The sequence below is a fragment of the Perognathus longimembris genome, chromosome 14 (assembly GCF_023159225.1).
Source record: "Perognathus longimembris pacificus isolate PPM17 chromosome 14, ASM2315922v1, whole genome shotgun sequence".
Taxonomy (NCBI): Eukaryota; Metazoa; Chordata; class Mammalia; order Rodentia; family Heteromyidae; genus Perognathus; species Perognathus longimembris.
Genome location: NC_063174.1, coordinates 9,751,225 through 9,772,537, shown reverse-complemented (window position 1 = coordinate 9,772,537; position 21,313 = coordinate 9,751,225). Strand labels below are relative to the sequence as shown.

The 21,313-nt window shown below is 40.4% G+C and overlaps 1 protein-coding gene across 2 annotated transcripts in view; it reads right to left on the bottom strand.

Annotated features, from left to right (window-relative positions):
- The window catches only part of LOC125363340 (protein only RNase P catalytic subunit), a 110,240-nt gene that overhangs the window by 88,399 nt on the left and 528 nt on the right, over window positions 1–21,313 (bottom strand). For both annotated transcript variants that reach the window (XM_048362498.1, XM_048362497.1), the window contains exons 2-4: window positions 19,670–20,938; window positions 17,427–17,474; window positions 12,255–12,387 (exon numbers count right to left, since the gene is read on the bottom strand). In XM_048362498.1, the coding sequence (XP_048218455.1) occupies window positions 12,255–12,387; window positions 17,427–17,474; window positions 19,670–20,658 (1,170 nt within the window). In that variant the 5' untranslated portion in view covers window positions 20,659–20,938. The remainder of the gene's footprint in view (window positions 1–12,254; window positions 12,388–17,426; window positions 17,475–19,669; window positions 20,939–21,313) is intronic.

The window sequence follows — 21,313 nt, the reverse complement described above, 5'->3', positions numbered from 1 at the left end:
GCAATTCCAGTCCCAAAGGAGGCTGAGGTGGCAAAATGACTGAGCTCCAGATCAGTTGGACTACATAACAGAGAGAGGGTCGAATGCTCAATGGAAGAAACAAGAATAGTTAAGTAGTACTAGTGTTGGTGGGTCTGAGAGATCTAATGATCTGAGGACTGCAGTTGGAAGCAAGCCCCACAGATAAGTCTGTGAGACACTTATTTCCAAATAACCACCAAAAGAGCAAGAAGTGGAACTGTGGTTCAAGTGATAGAGCACCAGCTTTCAGCAAAAAAAGCTAAGAGGCAGAAATCATGCCCTGAGTTCAAGCCTCAGTACTAGTACACACATAATAAAAGAACAGTCCAGGGCTGGGGATATGGCCTAGTGGCAAGAGTGCCTGCCTCATATACATGAGGCCCTGGGTTCGATTCCCCAGCACCACATATACAGAAAATGGCCAGAAGTGGCGCTGTAGCTCAAGTGGCAGAGTGCTAGCCTTGAGCAAAAAGAAGCCAGGGACAGTGCTTAGGCCCAGAGTCCAAGCCCCAAGACTGGCCAAAAAAAAAAAAAAAAAAAAGAAAAGAACAGTCCAGGTAGAAATCTTGGGGATATCCTAGGAATAGTCACTAGATCAAATGATGTATCTTATACATGTCATCGGTGATTTCCCTCCCATGGCTAACGTGGATAAAATCTGAATAAATAAGCATGAGTCATCTCACCAGTAATCAGCAATTAAGGGAAATTCTATTTTCCTATGATCTTGGACACAGTTCAAATTTATCTCATTGTTCCTCTCTGCTAACTAAGGTTTGCAGTTTTTCTTCTGCTACCATAATTAAATAAGTAACAGCAAGCTAAGTCTTAAATACTTTCATATCCTCAATCATCTAATAAAATGCAGAATTACTGACACTATGTAAATGGCATGTGTTACTAAGTCAATAGATGTGGGTTTCAATCTAGGCTCCATCATACTTCATATTGACTTCTTTGAGCCTGTTTCCTTTCCAGTAGAACAAATACTTCTTCCTTCATTCTTTTTTTTTTTTTTCTTTTGGTCAGTCGTGGGGCTTGAGCTTGGGGCCTGGACGCTGTCTCTGAGTTTTTACTCAAGGCTAATGCTCTACCACTTTGTGGTTTCCTGATAGTTAACTGGTGATGAGAGTCTCACAGACTTTCTTGCCAGCCTCAAAATAGCTAGGATTCTAGGCATGAGCTTATACTGATGTTTGAACTTAGGACCTTGAGCTTCTTAGGCTGTCATTTTACTACGTAAGCCATGCCCCCAGCCCTGGTTTCCTCTCCCCCTATGCACCTAGACTTGACTTGGCTCATCTACTTTATTTTAGGTTTCCTCATTGTCTATTAGATGACAGGGGCATACCACTGTGTTTGCTTTAGGTAACAGGGGGATTCTTTGCAAGCAGACTGAAAAATAAAACAAATATGATTGCTTATAATCCCAGCACTCAGGAGGATGAATATTTAGAGTTCAAAGCCAGCCTGAGCTACATATGAAACATTGTCTCAAAAAACATCAAAATATATTTAAGGGCCTTGAACTCCCGCTAAACATAGGCTAGATATTTTGTAAGTAGAATTTTGGTTATTGGTGGTGGTGGTGGTAGTACTAAAGTTTAAATTCGGGGCCTTGTGTTTGCTAAGTAGGTGCTTGACCATTTGAACCAACATCTCCAATCCCATGTCTCCCCATCGGTCATCATTGTTCATGTAGTCAGAGAAGATTCATATGGCTATTAGAAAAAAAGAACTGATTATTATAAAGTATCAAAGAAACATGACAGATGTTTTTTTGGATGAGCAGAGTTGGACAATGAGATGCAAGACATAGCATTCTTTGTCATGTCAGCCATGGCATCAGGGAAGCTAACTACGTAAGTCCAAATGTCAGCCTACTTCTATTGTACCAGGAAAAACTTTCCAAGCAAAATATTGCTCTCAGTAAAATAAAATAAAATATTGCTCTCAGTGCTATTGGATTTTAGGGGAGAGGGAAGAAGTATGGCTCTTCCTTCCTTGCCTTGACATTCAGCCCTGATAGAGTTAGGGGTTTTTGTGGGACAGGATACTGAACCCCCAGAAATTTGTGTAAATATGTATACAGTGTTTAAAGTATGTTATGAATTAATAGGTAGGTACTACATATATACTCATAGTAAAATTAGATTTAAGTTCTGAGTTTAGCTAGGCGTTGAAATTTATGAGAAAATAGCCAGAAGGGGAAAAACAGAGGCAGTGTATTTAATCAGTTTCTCTAAGCCTCTGGAGTCCCAAATGTGTGCACATATATATGAATCTTTTTTTTTTTTTTTGGCCAGTCCTGGGGCTTGGACTCAGTGCCTGAGCACTGTCCCTGGCTTCTTTTTGCTCAAGTCTAGCACTCTGCCACTTCAGTCACAGCGCCACTTCTGGCCATTTTCTATATATGTGGTGCTGGGGAATTGAACCCAGGGCCTCATGTATACGGGACAAGCACTCTTGCCACCAGGCCATATCCCCAGCCCCTCAAATGTGTGCACATATGAAACATAAATAAGAGGATTAAGGTCCAAAAGGGCCTGGGCAAAAAGTAAGACCATATTTGAAAAATAACAAAAGCAAAAAGGTCTAGGGGTATGCTAGGGGTATGCCTCAAGTGGTAGAGTGCCTGCCTAACAAGCATGAGGCTCTGAGTTAAAGGAGAGAGAGAGAGAGACAGACAGACAGACAGACAGACACCTATAAAGAGATAAAGATGGGCTGGGAATATGGCCTAGTGGTAAAGGGCTCGCCTCGTATACATGAAGCCCTGGGTTCAATACCTCAGTACCACATAAACAGAAAAGGTGCAAAAGTGGTGCTCTGGCTCAAGTAGCAAGAGTACTAGCCTTGAACAAAAAGAAGCCAGGAACAGTGCACAGGCCCCGAGTTCAAGCCCCAGGACTGGCAAAACAAAACAAAACAAAACAATGAGATAGACATATAGATATACAGACTATTATTCTAGTCTTTCTACTTTTACCTAGGTTGACATTTTTCCTAATATAAAGATTAAAGAAGGAAGCTGGAGAGAGAGAGCAAATAGATGAAATCAATCTGACTGAATTACAAGATATGATCATGTGAGCTACCATGGCAAAAAACCTTTTGTAGAATTAATACACACAGAAACAAAATAAGTGACAGGAAAGTAATATAGGTTCTATTGGGGACGGGTATCACTGGAAAAGGAGAGGGTAAAATGAGCATGAGTATAATCAAAGTATTTTACATGTATGTGTGGAAATGGAACAATGAAACCTGTTAAAATTGCTTCCAGAAGAATAAGGAGGAAGGAAAAAGATGAGAGAGGTGAGGTTGACAAGGATTATTATATAATATGTATGAAAATGTCCATTATAAACCCTCTTGTAAAATCTTATGTATGGGGGCTGGGGATATAGCCTAGTGGCAAGAGTGCCTGCCTCGGATACATGAGGCCCTAGGTTCGATTCCCCAGCACCACATATACAGAAAACGGCCAGAAGCGGCGCTGTGGCTCAAGTGGCAGAGTGCTAGCCTTGAGCAAAAAGAAGCCAGGGACAGTGCTCAGGCCCTGAGTCCAAGGCCCAGGACTGGCCAAAAAAAAAAAATCTTATGTATGCTAAGAAGAAAATCATATTAAAAAGATTAAAGAATGGAATTATTATCTGAACAACTGAATATAAACAAAAAAACTGACTGTAATTATTAAGAATGAAGAGATGGGCACTGGTGGCTCACACCTGTAATCCTAACTACTCAGGAGGCTGAGACCTGAGGATGGAGGTTCAAAGCCAGGCCAGGCAAGGACAGGAATGTCCATGAAACTCTTATCTCCAATTAATCACCAGAATACTGGAAGTGGCACTGTGGCTCAAAGTGGTAGAACACTTGCCTTGAGCTGAAAAGCTCAGGGACAGCACCCATCCCCAGAGTTCAAGTCCCATGACCACAAAAAAAAAAAAAAAAAAAAAAAAGAATGAAGAACAACTGTGTGCTGTGGCTCACACCTGTAATCCTAGCTACTCAGAAGACTGAGATCTGATTATCACAGTTCAAAGCCAGCCTGGGTAGGAAAGTCTTATGTCCAATTAATCAAACGAAAACCAGAAGGAAAGCCTGTGGCTAAAGGTGATAGAGCACTATTGAGCAAAAAGAGCTCAGGGACAGCACCCAGGCCCTAAGTTTAACCCATGACTGAATAATTAATAATAATAACAATAACAATAATAGTAATAATAAAAGAATGAAGAACCAGAAGAGTCCTGGTGGCTCAGCATGTAATCCTAGCTAAGTCAGGAATCTGAGATCCAGAAAATTATACTTCAAGACCAGCCAGGCAAAAAGTCAAGCAGACTCCAATCAATTAGCAAAAGAACAAAACAGAAAAAAACAATGGCAGGGCTGGGAATGTGGCCTAGTGGCAGAGTGCTAGCCTAGCGCATGCATGAAACCCTGGGTTCAGTATCTCAGTACCACAGAAACAGAAAAGGTCCGAAGTGGTGCTGTGGCTCAAGTGGTAGAGTACTAGCCTTGAACAAAAAGAAGGTCAGGGCTGGGCTGAGAATGTGGCTTAGTGGTACAGTGTTTGCCTAGCATGCATGAAGCCCTGGGTTCGATTCCTCAATACCACATAAACAGAGAAGGCTGGAAGTGGTGCTGTGGTTCAAGTGACAGAGCACTAGTCTTGAGCAAAAGAAGCTCAAGGATAGTGCCCAAGCCCTGAGTTCAAGCCCCAGGATTGGCCAAAAAAAAAAAAAAAAAAAGGCAATTAAGAGCTGGAGGTGTGGCTCAAGCAGTAGCGTGAGTGCTAGTCAACCATGCAAGTCGAGCAAGTGCTAGGTCCTTTGTTCAAATCCTAGTACTAGAAAAAGAAAAAGAACCTAATGAAATGTTAACATTATTCACATAGTTCCAAATCCACTTTTTGGTCTTCATAATGCCTGCTCACTTAGTATTAGTGGATATGTATTGTTTGGAGTTCTGCTTCACTTACTTAAAATTCACATGTACAGCTCTCCTCTTTACCTATTATCACTAACATAATTTTTTTTAAAAAGAGACAAAGATTCAGGTTCTGTTTAAAAGCAGCCTAAAAGCAACTAACCGAGCCATAAGCTAGAAATAATTTTATATTGTACAACTGCCACCTGCTGGTTATGTTTTCTAAGTACAGCAAATGCATGTTTAAAACAGAACAATTTTACCTTCTGTTCCTGAAGTTTTTCTCTCAGATCTGTCCCATACAAATGAAAGTCCTTCAAAATTAGAAGCCAGGTGCTGGTGACTCACGCCTCTAATCCTAACTACTCAGGAGGCTGAGATCTGAGGATCACAGTTTGAAGCCAAGCCTGGGCAGGAAAATCTATGAGATTGGGGCTGGGGATATGGCCTAGTGGCAAGAGAGCTTACTTCGTATACATGAGGCCCTGGGTTCGATTCGCCAGCACCACATATACAGAAAACGGCCAGAAGTGGTGCTGTGGCTCAAGTGGCAGAGTGCTAGCCTTGAGCAAAAAGGAAGCCAGGGACAGTTGTGCTCAGGCCCTGAGTCCAAGACCCAGGACTGGCCAAAAAAAAAAAAGAAAGAAAGAAAATCTATGAGATTCTTATCTCTATAAATTACCGACACACACACCAAAACTGAAAGTAGAGCTTTGGCCCAAGTGGCAGAGCAAGCCTTGAGCAAAACAAACTCAGGGACAGCACCCAGGCCCTGAGTTCAAGCCCCAGGGCCAGCCCCAAAAAACAATATTAATAATAATCTCCTATTAGAAGCAGTTGTTTTTGACCCCAACTGCACTTTAATGTTGTGAGAGCTTTTGGACATCCTGATATTGACTCCTCTAAGCCAGGGGAATTAAATTGGGATCTCAAAATTGGGATCTGAAAGGTAATAAGCTTCTGTCTTTGTGTGTGTGTGTGTGTGTGTGCGCACACGTGGGCGCACACACACACGTGTGCATGTGAGCACCAATACTAGAGCTTGAGTTCAGGGTCTTCCTCTTGCTTGACTTTTTCTACTCATGGCTGGCACTTTACCACTTGAGCCATGCCTCCAGTTCTAAAGCCTCTATCATTTTAAGACACTGAATTTGTGGTAATTTCTTGGGAAAATCCTAAGAAAAGTGAGGGCTTGTGTTCAAATCCCAGTACTAAAACAAACAAAAAAACCACCAGTCTTAACTCCTCTCACCTAGGCCTCTCTGCTCTTTTTTTCCTTTCCTAGCTAGTCTGGGTCTTAGGTTGATTGTGTTAACGACTGTCAGAAGTACCTTCTTTAGCTACCTAACACATCTAACCAACAAAATCTAATACTTTAAAAAAAATTTTCAGGGCTGGGGATATGGCCTAGTGGCAAGAGTGCTTGCCTCTTGTATGAGGCCCTGGGTTCGATTCCCCAGCACCACATATACAGAAAATGGCCAGAAGTGGCTCTGTGGCTCAAGTGGCAGAGTGCTAGCCTTGAGCAAAAGGAAGCCAGGGACAGTGCTCAGGCCCTGAGTCCAAGCCCCAGGACTGGCCAAAAAAAAAAACAACTTTTTTTCAGACAGGGTATCACTATGTAGCCTACTCTTACTTCCATCTCCTATATGCTGGGATTATAGGCATGTTCCATCACACCTAGCTTCACTGATACATTTCAGTTTCTACTTCTCTCAGTTGGAAAAATATTCAATTACACCAACACAGAGCAATGTCTATAAACTCACTAGTCAGATCTCAACACCCACCTTATGTCACAATCCTCCTAACTTGTACTGGATCTTGACATTATCCTTAAGACCCATTCCAAAAGCCCTATACTTGAGACCCATCTAACACCTTGCATCCCATTTAACAGGTGTCATTTCTCTCATCCTTCCCAATAAAGTTGGCTCTTCATAGCCATACATTCCATATCCATGAATTCAAATTATTTGAAAAAACATTCCAGAAAGTTCTAAATAGTAAAGCTAAAATCTGCCACATGATGAGTATTATGCTGAATCTACATGAAGAAAGTACCATGTAGACACACTCTGCCATCACTTGCCACATTTCATAGATCTCTAGTTGCCCTTGAGCATGTGACTTTGAGCATTATTCACCTTATGTCTCATTAATCTAACATCTAGTTAGATCTACATAATGGTTGTGTCTATGCAGAACATGTACAGACCTCATCATTCCCTCAACAACTCAGTATGACAACTATTTAATAGCATTTACATTATATTAAGTAATACAAGTAATTCTGGGATGATTTCAAGTATATGAAAGGATATACGCAGGCCATATGCAAATACTATGCCATTTTATATAAGGGACTTGAGCACCCACCAATTTTGGTATCTCTGGTGGTCATGGAGCCAATCCTCCATGGATTGAGGGACAACAGTAAATCACCAACATCCTGTCTTCATTTGCTTTTCTGTAGTCTCACACGAAATATCTCTTATTTCTCACTTTTCCATCTGTGCTTTTTTTTTTGGTGACCCTTGCTACTTTTGAACTTGTTCATTCATCATTCTTTCTCTCTCTTTATCTTGCCTATTCAACGCTTTTCTCTTCACTAACACCTCTTCACCCTGTGAACAGGCACTAATCTCTTTCATTCTCCCCTGATCCTACAATCCTCCAGCCATGACCATCTCATCTCTTTTTTATCTCCACAGAAATTTCTCAAAAGTGGGGCTGGGGATATGGCCTAGTGGCAAGAGAGCTTGCCTCCTCTACATGAGGCCCTGGGTTCGATTCCCCAGCACCACATATACAGAAAACGGCCAGCTGTGGCTCAAGTGGCAGAGTGCTAGCCTTGAGCAAAAGGAAGCCAGGGACAGTGCTCAGGCCCTGAGTCCAAGGCCCAGTACTGGCCAAAAAAAAAAAAAAAAAGAAATTTCTCAAAAGTATAATTTGTGTTCATTTAGCTGCTATAACCTGGCTGAAACTGACAATCTAAAACTGAAACTGCTCTCACTTCTGGTCATCAATGACTTCTTAGTCACCAAATCTAATGGACCTTTTTCTGGTCCAATCTCACTGGATTTCTACAGTTCATGTGACTTCTCTTGTGTAGTCTATCTTACTCTGATTGTTCTGTGACTACAGGGGACTTCTGACTTTCCTTCCTAGGTTGTGTTCCCCATTTGCCCTCCCAAGTACTCTTGTCATGCTTCCTAGATGAGGTCAAGCTTTCTGGAAGTTTCATTTACTATGGTAATGATGGTCCCCCAGATCTCTAGCATTGTCTTTCTTACTAAAGCTGGACACCAAGTTCTGGGTCTTTGGTTCGCATTAAAACTCAAGTTCATACCTCTTCCTGATAGACAGCCTCATTCCAGGGGGGTGGAGGCAAAGAAATAAGCAAGTGAGAGTTTATCTTCCATCCACCAAGCTGGAATCATGGACATCATTCTTTTTCCCTCATTATTAGAACCAAATCAAATGCTGGTATTAAGCCGTAAGCAAGCTGGTAGTCCCTGTAACCATAGCTAGTCAAGAGGCTGAGATCTAAGGATTATGGTTCAAAGCAAGCTAGAGCACGAAAGTCCTTCAGACTCTTCAATTAACCAACAACAAGCCAAAAGTAGAGCTGTGGCTCAAGAGATAGGGCAACAGCCTTAGGAGAAAAACCTAAGCAAGAGAGCCTTGAGCTCAAGCTCCAATATCAGCACAAATATATGCACGCATACACACACACACACACACCAAAAAAAAAAAAAAATACTGGTGCTTGTTTTTGTTCAAGGCTAGCACTCTATCACTTTGAGCCACAACTCTACTTCCAGTTTTTTGAGTGGTTGACTGAAGGTTAAGAGTCTCATGGGGACTTTTCTGCCTGGGTGGCTTCAAACCACAATCCTCAGATCTCAGTGTCCAGAGTAGCTAAGATTACAGGCTTGAGCCACCAGCACCGAGCTTTCTTCCATAGTTCTCTACAAATGCAGCACTGAGCTTCCACTAGATGGCAGTGTTTGTAACTTATCTCTTTCAACTCCTACCCAGCTGTTAAGAGGTCTCTAAAATTACGTATGTATGCAGCATGCAAGGGCGTGTATGTGTGCATGTGCGTGTCTGAGTGTGTGTGTGTATGGATCTTCCTTAAAACACTTTACTATCTCCTCAGCATCAACCACAAGGTTTAACGGGAGCTGCTTATTATTCCACACTCTGAAAAGAGCAAGAGGCCCTCTCATCCCCATTGCTGCTTTAAATTCATTATCAATTTACTCATCGCCTAAGCTGAGATTTATACAACATTCAGCTATGTCAGGGCTGCAAATGTGTGTGCATGCACGTGTGCACGCATGCGTGTGCCCAGGCATGCATGTACCAGTAATAGGATTTAAACATAGTGCCTTCACACATTTGACTGGCTTTTTTGCTCAGACTGGCACTCTATCACTTGAGCCTTAACTTCACTTCCAGCTTTTTGCTGGATTGGCTTTAAACTTTGATACTCAGATTTCAGCCTCCTGATTAGCTAGCATTACAGGTGTGAGTCACCAGGGCCCAGCAAATGTTTTCTGTAAAAATCCAAATGGTAAATATGCTAGGCTTTGCAAGCCTCATAGCCTCTTTTGTACTTACTCAATTCAGCACAACAAAAACAACCACAGACAATATGTAAGTAAATGAATCTATCTGCGTCCCAGGAAAATTTTATTTATAAAAACCAGTAGTGGGCTAACTTTAGTCCATGAGCCATGATTTGCTGGTGTGCTTAACACTTTGCTTTTGTAGTAATGATCTGTTGGCCATGGAACCTCCATACAGATCAAGAATGTTTTAACTGACTCAGTCTTCACCCCCAGCTTAAGTGGCAAAGCAAAATAGCTGGTACATAGCAAGCATTTCATAATTGTAGTTGTAATTACTCCTATTAAAGGGCTTACGTTTGATCTCTAAGGCAGCATTAAAAAAAAAAAAGAAGGCACACACAGTAAGACCAAAGAGGATTATCTTAGGAGAAGAACACAAAAATGCAATGCCTATGTGCATCTGATCCTATAAAATAATATTTATTTATCAAAATGTACTCTAGGAAATGGAAAAAGAAAAAGAAAAGGAAAGAAGGAAGCTTGGTGAGTACACGCCTGTTATCTAAGCTCTTTGGGAGACAGAGATTGGGAGAATCATAATTCAAGTCCAAGGCCAGCCCAGGCAAAAAATAGTGAGACCAACATCTCAACTAGCCAGGCAGGGTGCTACACATGTGATCCCAGAGGTAACAAGATCAATCGTGGTTTGAAGTAAATACCAGGTAAAAACATGATACTCTATCTGAAAAATAACGCAAGAAAAAGGCTGGAATGGTAGCGTAGTTCTAATCAAAATCAAAACCTCCTGATAGCCAAAACACCATCTATGCATGACCTTCTAGTTTACTCTCGTGTCTACTGCCTCACAATCCATGAGCTTCACTTCCTTGCGTAGTAACCCTAATATGAGGTCCATCATTGTACCACTCTCTCACCCACTCTCTCAACTCCTATTTTTCTTCAACTAAACCAGACTAGCCAAATCCTGCAAGACCAGGGGTACTGAAAATGGCCATCAGGAGAGATCAATGGTACTACAAACTTACCTTTCCAGCCTCTTTCCAAGCTTCATCACCCAATGCATTCCCTAATCCTCTCACAAATAATCCAAATTTACAATACTTAAAAACTCGCCTAATCTCCCTTCTGCTACTTTCTTACTTTTAAATGACCCATTTCTTCCTGCACTCAGAAGAAATTAGAAGTGAGAGCAAAGGCTCTAATTTCTTCTCCCTGTTAGACACTTAGCTTCCCCATTATTCCTTCCCTACAGGCTTACCAAGAATGGGTTTTCTCTGAATCACCAGAAGTGTTCAAAAGCCATGCCTGCCTCTTTTTACCTCACCCATCTTGCAAAAATGAAATCCCAAATCAACTCAGCCATGTGTTCCCACTACACTCTAACAAAAATACAGTTGTTGTTTTCTTTTAGTACAGGGAACTGAACTCAGGACTTTTGTTTGATAGGCAAGCACGCTATCAATTAATGCTATACCTCCTGCCGCTTTTTGGGATTGGTTATTTTCCAACAGGATCTTAAGTTTATGCCCTGGGCTGCCTGGGTGCTGATGCTCTTACTTATGCCTTTACACATTGCTGGGAATGACAGGTACAAGCTATCAAACCCAGGCATGTGTTGAAATGGAGTCTCTTGAACACCTATGCTTAGGCTGGCCTCAAAACAGGATCTTCAGTGCTTCCATCTCTGCCTCCCAAGTAGCTGAAATTATAGATGTGAACCACTGTGCTTGGCTAGAGAGATATCTTTTCTTTTCTCTTCTTTTTATGCCATCCTGGAGTCTGAATTCAGGGCCTGGGCACTGTCCCTGAGCTTTTTTGCTCAAGGCTAGTGCTCTAACACTTGTGCCACAGCTACACTTTCAGCTTTTGGTAGTCATTGGAGATAAGAGTCTCATGGGCATTCCTATCCAGCCTGGCTTCTAACTATAATTCTCAAATCACATCCTCCTAAACAGCTAGGATTACAGGCATGAATCCCCAACACCTGGTTTCAGATACATTTCTTATACTCTTTCACCTTAAAAATGGTAATAGCGTTGCAGGATTTTTGTGAGTATTGTAAGAAGTGCTTGATATATGACCATCATTGCATAATTACCATACTATTAATAGCTTACTATTAGTAATTTAAATCTCTGTTACAAGAATTAGGACACTGGGCTGGGAATGTGGCTTAGTAATAGAGTGCTTGCCTAGCATGCATGAAGCCCTGGGTTCGATTCCTGAGTATCACATAAACAAAAAAAGCCAGAAGTGGCGCTGTGGCTCAAGTGGTAGAGTGCTGGCCTTGAGCAAAAGAAGCTCAGGGACAATGCCCAGGCCCTGAATTCAAGCCCCAGGACTGGGGGCAAAAAAATTAGGACACGTGATTGGGGTAAGAATAAGGAAAGAGTAGAGCACCAGTGGCTCTTACCTATAATCCTATCTACTCGGGATGATCATATACCCAATTATTTTATGAAACTCCAAGTAATCTCTGGAAGACTGGCAACTGTAACAATGGGCCAAATCTGGCCTACCGCTTGTTTTCACAAACAATTTTATCAAGACACAGCCATACTCATTCATTTAGACATCGTCTATGCAGAATTGAAAATTGCAATAGAGACTAAATAACCCACAAAACCTAAAATACCCACTATCTGGCATTTATAGAAAAAAAAGTCAAGAACCTGTCCAGAACACAAAGCCTGTACTCACCTGAGGTGTTGTCTTCCTGTATTGGTTACCTCCATCTATCACATCCTTCATGATTTGTTCCTTGAGAAATTCATACTCTTCTGGAGTTAGGTGAATAGATTCTAAAGATTTTCCACAGCCTAAACAGTGACCACTGCAATTGCAATATTTTTTATGTTAAATAATGTTCTGGAAAAGGACTTTTTCTAAAATGAGTAATTCCTCCGCATGAGGAAACTGAAAGTCAGTGAGAACTTCAAACATTGGTGATTATTAAATACACACAATTTTTTCAAGCCTAAAAATATCACAGATTACTATACCAGAAAACACAAACAGGTAGACTGCCAGGCAGCTGGATAAAACTTTTGGTTTTGTTTTATTTTTGTTTTTGTTTTTTGCCAGTCCTGGGGCATGAACTCAGGCCCTGAGCACTGTCCCTAGCTTCTTTTTGCTCAAGGATAGCATTCTACCACTTGAGCCACAGCACAACTTCCAGCTTTTTCTATATATGTGGTGCTGAGGAATCAAACTCAAGACTTCATGTATACAAGACGAGCACTTTACCACTAGGCCATATTCCCAGCCCCTAGATAAAGCTTTTAAAATAATTCCTGATCTTCCCGACCACAGTGGAATCAAACTAGTTCTTAACAACAAAGCATACTGCAGAAATTAAAAAATACATGGAGCTGAACACCTGGATCACAAAAAAAATTAAAAAAGAAATGAGGGAGGAGGTAACAAATAGTACAAGAAATGTACCCATGGCCTTACGAATGAAACTGTAACCCCTCTGTACATCACTTTGACAATAAATAAGTAATTATTTAAATTTTTCTTTTTCCAGTCCTGGGTCTTGGACTCAGGGCCTGAGCACTGTCCCTGGCTTCTCTTTGCTCAAGGCTAGCACTCTGCCACTTGAGCCACAGCGCCACTTCTGGCCGTTTTCTTTTTTTTTATTTATCAAATTGAATTACAGAGAGGTTACAGTTTCATATATGGGCGTTTTCTACATATGTGGTGCTGGGGAATTGAACCCAGGACTTCATGTATATGAGTCAAGCACTCTTGCCACTAGGCCATATTCCCAGCCCAAGTAATTATTAAAAAAAAAAAAAAAGAAATTAGAGAGTTTCTACAATTCAATTCAATGAAAATACATTACAAAGGAACTCTGGAACACAGCAAAAGCAGTGCTGAGGGGCAAGCTCAGTGCCCTTAGCTCAAACATCAAGCAAACAGAAGCAGATCAAGTGAATAATCTCATGATGTGATTAAAACTGCTAGAAAAGCAAGAAAAAATTCAATCTAAAGCTACTAGACAGTGAGTGATAATGAAGATTAGGGCAGAAATTAGCAAGACAGAAAAATTTAAAACTGTACATAAAATTAATGAAACAAAAAGCTGGAGTTTTTTTTTTTTTAGAAAATTAATAAAATTGACAGACCTCTTGCAAAATTAACAAAAAAGAAGAGAGGAGCATCAAAAGGGATACCACAGGAAAATTTACAGCAAACATCCAGGACATCCAAACAATCATAAAGAACTATTTACAGAACTTATACAGACTAAAGAAGAAAAACCTAGCAGAAATGGATGAATTTCTAGAGAAGTTTTCCAAACTGAACTAAGAAGATACAAATCAATTAAATAAACCAATAACATACAATGAGATAGAGGAAGCCATCAAAAATCTTCCAGTAAGGAAAAGCCTAGGTCCAGATGGATTACAAGACAAGGATGCCCACTTTCTCCACTCCTTTTTAATATAGTTCTGGAATCCTTAGCTAGAGCAATAGACAAGAAAAGGAGATTAAAGGAACCCACATAAAGAAAGAAGAAATTAAATTGTCTCTGCTCACAGATGACATGACCTTATACCTGAAAGACTCAAAGGACTCCACTCCCAAACTCACAGAACTAATAAATCACTTTGGCAAAGTAGCAGGATACCAAATTAATCCACAAAAATCACTAGCCTTTCTGTTCACCAACAATGTACAGGAAGAAAAGAAAAATCATTAAAAAGAATAAAATATCTAGGAATTAGCCTAACCAAAGACGTAAAGGATCTATTTAGAGAAAACTATAAAAAAATCTAAAGAGAGAAATTAAAGAGGAGACCAGGAAATCAATATTGTGAAAATGGCCATACTGCCAAAAATGATATACAAATTCAATGCAAACCCCATCAAAATCCCAATGACATTCTTTACTGAAATAGAGAAAAACAATACAAAAATTCATATGGAACAACGTAAGACCTATAGAATAGCCAAAGCAAGTCTAGGCAAAAGAAGCAACGCAGATGGTATCACAGTAAAAGATTTCAAGCTCTATTACAGGGCTGTAATAACAAAAACGGCTTGGTATTGGCACAAAAATAGACCCAAAGATCAATGGAATAGATTACAAGACCCAGAAATAAAACCACATACTTACAGTCAGATGATATTTGACAAAAAGGCCAAAGACATACAATGGAAAAAACATAGCCTTTTCTTTTTTTTTTTTTTTTTTTTTTTTTTGCCAGTCCTGGGGCTTGGACTCAGGGCCTGAGCACTGTCCCTGGCTTATTTTTGTTCAAGGCTAGTACTCTGCCACTTGAGCCACAGCGCCACTTCTGGCCATTTTCTGTATATGTGGTGCTGGGGAATTGAACCTAGGGTGTCATGTGTACAAGGCAATCACTCTTGCCACTAGGCCATATCCCCAGCCCCAAAACATAGCCTTTCAACTACTGGTGCTGGGAAAACTGGGCAGCCACATGCAGAAAAGTAAAAGTGGGTCCCAGCCTGTCACCAAGCACTAAGATCAACTCAAACTGGATTAAAGACCTCAACATTCAACCCAAAACTCTGAAATTACTGCAGGACAGAGTAGGAGACACACTAGAACTTATAGGCACAGGCAGGAACTTCCTGAACAAAGTCCAAGGGGCACAACAGGTTGGAGAGAGACTCAAATGGGAAAGTTTCTGCACAGCCAAAGATATAACTACTATACTAGAAAGACAACCAACCAAATGGGATCAATGCATCAGACAATGCATCAGACAAAGGTCTAATTCATCACATACAGGGAGCTCAAGAAACTAATCCCTCCCAAAACGAACAAACCACTAAATGAGCAAGGAAGCTAAAGAGAGACTTCTCAGAAGAAGTAAAAATGGCAAGAAAACACATGAAGAAATGTTCATCATTCCTGGCCATAAAGGAAATGCAAATAAAAACAACCCTGAGATACCACCTTACCCCAGTCAGAATGGTCTATGTTGTGAACTCAGACAACAAATGCTGTCAGGGATATGGAGAAAGAAGAACCCTACTGCACTGCTGGTGGGAATGGAAACTAGTACAACCACTCTGGAAAGCAGTTTGGAAGTTCCTCAAAAAACTAAACATAGACATACCCTATGACCCAGCCATACCACTCCTAGGCATCTGCCCAGAGCAACAGGAACCAGGATACGACAAGGACACCTGCACCTCCATGTTCATTGCTGCACTGCTTGCAATAGCCAAGATATGGAAACAACCCAGATGCCCCACTACAGAAGAATGGATCCAAAAAATGTGGTACATATATACAATGGAATTTTACACAGCCATTAGAAAGGATAAAACAATGGTATTTGCAGGGAAATGAACAGAATTAAAAGAAATCACATAGAGCAAGATAAGCCAAGATCAGAGAGACAAATGGTGCATGGTCTCCCTGATATGCAGATAGTAGATTGAAAATGCAACAAGATATGACAAAGTAAACAAGACTCAAGATATCAATACACAGTGAGATCAAAATAAGGACAGCATTGGGAGAAAAGCATCAAATAGTAAGACCCAAGCACCTCTTCATATGTTCATAAAATAATATACAGATTGAAAAGAACCCCAAAGATAAGGAAACAAGTGACCTCTTCTTAGTTTGTCTTATAGTTTTTAGAGGACCCTATATTCTTTACCTCACATATGATGTATACATGTACACATCTGAGGGAAGCTGGGAGGAGGGCACAGATGAAGGGAAAGCAGGTGAAAAAATACAGCAGAGGGACCCAACAGCTGCAATGGACATTGATGAAGGTGAACTAAGCAACTCAAGGACAGTGATGGGTGGGAGGAAATGAGAGAAAAAGGAACAGAGGATACTAAGCAAAAGGAAGGAAGAAATATCTGGAAGAAATTGTTTTTGTTTTTTTTTCTTTTTGTCAGTCATGGGGACTGAACGCTGAGCCTGCACACTGCTGTCCCTGAGCTCTTCAGCTCAAGGCTAGCACTCTACCACTTGAGCCACAGTGCCACTTCCAAAAAAATTTTTTTATTGTTAATGTTCGTGGAATTCATAAGCTTTCTAAATTAGAATGATATTGTCCATCATTTGAAAGGTTCAAATGTGTACTGTGAAATTTATGTAGTTACTTAATCTCAATAAAGGAAAAAAAAATTCCTGATCTTTAGGCATTCACACACAGTGAGACCAAAGGAAAATACTCTTAGGGGAAGAAGACAAAGGCAATGCCTCTGACCATATAAAATAATATTTATGGATATGAACTCCAGAAAATGGAAACAAGAGGTTTTCTTTTCATCTTGTTTATTCACTTATCTGTCTTTGGGTATAGATATGTAGGGGGGAACAGAATGGAGGGACAAAGGGTGAATAAATGCAGCAATGGTATTCAATAGACACTATGTTGAAAATGAACTATCCAACTTATGAGTAGAGACAGGAGGCAAAAACTGGGAGAGAACCAAGGAATGGGTAACATTGTCCACAAAGAAATTTAGTCATTACCTGACTTATGAAACAGTAACCCCTCTGTACATCACCTTCATAACAACTTTTTAAATATTTAATAATTTAAAAAATAATAATAATTCCTCAATCATATCTGGGTCCCAAACCTCTAGAGGCAAATAGTTTTACAGATTCAAAATACCAACAGGAAAAAAATTTTGAGCATTATAGAGTCTCTGTAAGCAAAATATGACCTTTTTTCCCCTTAAGCACTCTAATTATAAATAATCTTAATTATCTTATCCCTAAAGTGTTCTTAAGTATTTTTAAATCAATAGCTAACAAAATTAAACAATTTCAAGATAAACAAGTTAGTTTATTTGCATGCCTTGCATGCATGAAGCCCTGGGTTTAAACAAATTCAAAATAATCTGAATATTGGCCTATACCTTTCCTGGATTGTGGTGAATTGTCCTTTCCATTGTTTTCCAGGAATGCTACAAAAAAAAAAAAAATCAAAGAAGTAAATCAGCAAAAAGTTAAGTACCTACTAAACAGAAAGACATTCACTGTATTTAGAAACTCCGTGGGGCTGGGGATATAGCCTAGTGGCAAGAGTGCCTGCCTCGGATACACGAGGCCCTAGGTTCGATTCCCCAGCACCACATATACAGAAAACGGCCAGAAGCGGCGCTGTGGCTCAAGTGGCAGAGTGCTAGCCTTGAGCGGGAAGAAGCCAGGGACAGTGCTCAGGCCCTGAGTCCAAGGCCCAGGACTGGCAAAAAAAAAAAAAAAAAAGAAACTCCGTAAGATCCACCTCTGAAAAGGTCAGGATACTTTCCTATACATATTTAATAATAAGAGTGGTTGGTATAGTGATAAAGAACTGGTAGACCCTACCATACATCTCATTCTTTCTGGCTCTCCTGCCATCCAACCCTCATCTCTTCCAAGTCTAAACTTACCTTCTCTGTAGCTGCAGAGAAAGCAGATGGCCTGCTGGATGATGATGACTCACACCCATAATCCTAGTTATTCAGAAACCTGAGATCTGAGAACCAAGAAAAATCTGAGACTCTTATGTCCAATTAACTAGAAAAAATTGGGGAGTGGAGGAGTGACTCAAGTGGAAGAGTGCCAGCTGTCAGAAAAATAGTAGAGTGAGTGAGAGTATGAGGCCCTGAGATCAAGCCCCAGGATTGACAAAAAGAAAGAACAGATGACCTTAGTAGTGTCATCTCTAAATCAAAGTCAACTCTCTCCTTTCCCATGAAGCTTCCAGAGTAATTGCTCCTGCTGAGTAATTTCTCTCATTTCTTATCCTATTGTTTTATACCACTATTAACTATTAGGTACTATATTCCTAATCAGGTTGAGAATGCCAACCACAGGTGCCGAGCTAGCCTATTCTGTTTTAATCCTTTTTTTTTTTGGGGGGGGGGGGGACATGATAGTGAGACTTGGGCTTTGAATTCAAGCATTCTACCTTTGAGCCATATTGTTTATCCTTTCCTCCTTCATTTTACACATATTATGATCACTTTGTGTTGATTCTATCACCATCTCTTCTTATCTTCTTGCCCAGTGTGTATGTGTGTGTGTGCGAGAGTGTGTGTTTGCACATGCATGCATGTGCACCAGACCAGTACTGGGGCAACTCAAGGCCTCACACTCTCACTAGGCTTTCCTGCATGCTTAGTACTTGAGTCAGGCCTCCAATCTAGCACTTTTCTGGTTAATGGACTTTCTGCCCAGGCTAGCTTTGAACCTTAACCTTCCAGATCTCAGCCTCTTAAGTAGCTAGAATTATAGGTGTTAGCCACTGGTATCCTGTTCCTCCCCAATTCAGGACCCATGGTATCTCACTCAAACCAAAAATTGCATTTAAACAACCATCAATTTTTTTTAGTCTTTTTTTTTTTTTTTGCCAGTCCTGGGGCTTGAACTCAGGGCCTGAGCACTGTCCCTGGCTTCCTTTTTGCTCAAAGCTAGCACTCTACCACTTGAGCCACAGCGCCACTTCCAGCTTTTTCTGTTTATGTGGTGCTGAGGAATCAAACCCAGGGCTTCACGCATGCAAGGCAAGCACTCTACTGCTAAGCCATATTCCCAGCCCCTATTTTTTTAGTCTTAATCCCTGTCCAATAGGCTTCCCATTTTTTTGTCAACTACTTTTCTAAAACTACACTCCAAAACTAAAATTTTTCATAACAGAATAAAATGCAAACTCTGGAATGCTGTTAAAATTAAGACAGAATAACGGCTGGAGTTATGGCTCAAGTGATAGAGTACCTTCCTAGCAAAAACAAGTCTCTGAGTTCAAATGTTAGTACTGAAAAACAAACAATTTATATGCTTGAGATTAGACAAAATAAATAAGGCCTAGTATTCCAATCAGATTTCAGAGGACCTTCTAAAATACTAACATAGACCAATGACAACTCCAATAAAATATTAAATTCCACTCTTGCTACAATTTCTAGTCATAGGTATACATCATGTTAGATTAACTTCCTGAAATCAACTCAGAAACAACTTCAGAAAACAAAGTAATAGTTTTAAAAGAAAAGCATAAAAAACTACTCTATCATTACTTTTATGTAATAGATTAGAAGAAAATGATTATGCTATTTTTAGAGAACACAAAACAGGGGCTACTTGTAAGAGGTATACAAAGAAAAATCAAAATTACCTTTCAAACCATGTTTTTATACTGTGTACAAATGATTCCCCTGGAAACAGCTGGTTATTTCTTAGATACAAAAGCATGTCTAGTAGTTTGTTTGAATAGTGCTCATCTTTTATATCTTTTCCAAAATCAAAGAAGGCTTTTAAAGTTTCCATCATTGGAATAATATCATGCCCTAGCAAGTCCTGATACAAATTCCAAGCTAAGTCCACATCTTGATGAAGGAGAGCTCCCTGGATACAGTCACTATAGTTCTTTTTTGAAGGGATCATGATTTTTTTAACATCCTCTAACAGTGTCAAGGCATCTCTCCATCTGTCTGAATGGATTAATCCCCGGATGAGAAGACTGTAACCTGAAGATTCTAAGCGCTTGTATCTGGATTTCATGATTTCATAGACATCAATAACTTCTGATGTTTGCTTATGAGTAACACAGAGATGTAAATACCTTATTAGTAAATTATAGCTTACTATTCCATTGTTTTTTGCAGCTACCCATGCCAGTAGAGATTTAGCCACATCTATAGAGGCATGGCACTTAACCATCTGTGAAATGATCCAGTCTTCAAAATTTGCCTTTCCTTCAAAATCTTCTTTAAGTCTATCCCACTCCTCTGAATTCAAAGGTTTTATTGGGAGTTGAATATTGCTGCACTTCTTGGGTAAGGCATGATCTTTATTACTCTGTGAAATAGTCATACGTGATCTCTTCTTAGCAGCTCCAGCTGCAAAAAGATAATGAGGAGAAACTTGCTTCTTATAGTCCTTGCCTCCTTTTTTAAGAGATCTGGCTTTAGCAATCAGCAGATCCACTGCTTTCTTATTCTGTGAAGACGCAGTTTTAAGAGAAAACCATCTCTGTTGGCTCCTGATGGCACAGTAACCGGGGGAAAAGAAACAGAGAGAGGCTTGCCCTGGGTCCAGTCCAAGGAAAGGTTTGTTCTTCCACAGTTTAGGAAAGCTTCGAACACCAGACAAACAGAAAGCCATTCTGCAGCGAGGGCAGCACCAGACAGTGAGTGTAGCACCAGACAGTGAGTGTAATGTTTTCTTTTTTTTTTAAATCTATTTCTACAGCAATATTAAAGGACTGATGATTAAACTCTGAGCGTCGAAGAGCATCTATCTAAATACTTATTTCTCCCTTACGACAAATGAAGGCTCTTCTTTGGGGGTTACTTAATCAGGGGACATCCAACCTTGGTCCCAAGCACTAATGCAAGGGCAGGACAGGAATTCTTTGGTGCCTCTTACATTCCAGTCTGCGAACCTGAGGAAAAGGCACAAGAAAGAACGCTGTTTAACGCCAACATGGATCAATCACAACAGTCCTGAAAATGAGCAGGACAGTAAAGGGGCGGGAAGAGGAGAGAACAAAGTTAAAACCGCAACCAGAAGGCCCTCCACCCCAGCCACACAGAAATCATAGGGATGAAAAACAGTCTAGGGCTCCCCGCTCAAGGTATCAACCCTCCCAGGCCGCAAATCCCTCAGACGGGAGAGGAGAGCTGGTGAGGTAGGGAGTCAGCCGGACCAACAACTCAGATAAGGAACCGAGGGCCAGGAAGACCACCAACTTGACGGTGAAATGAAGTTCAATTAAGTTCACTTCATTCAACCACTCCCTCAAAAACTTCATTCCACA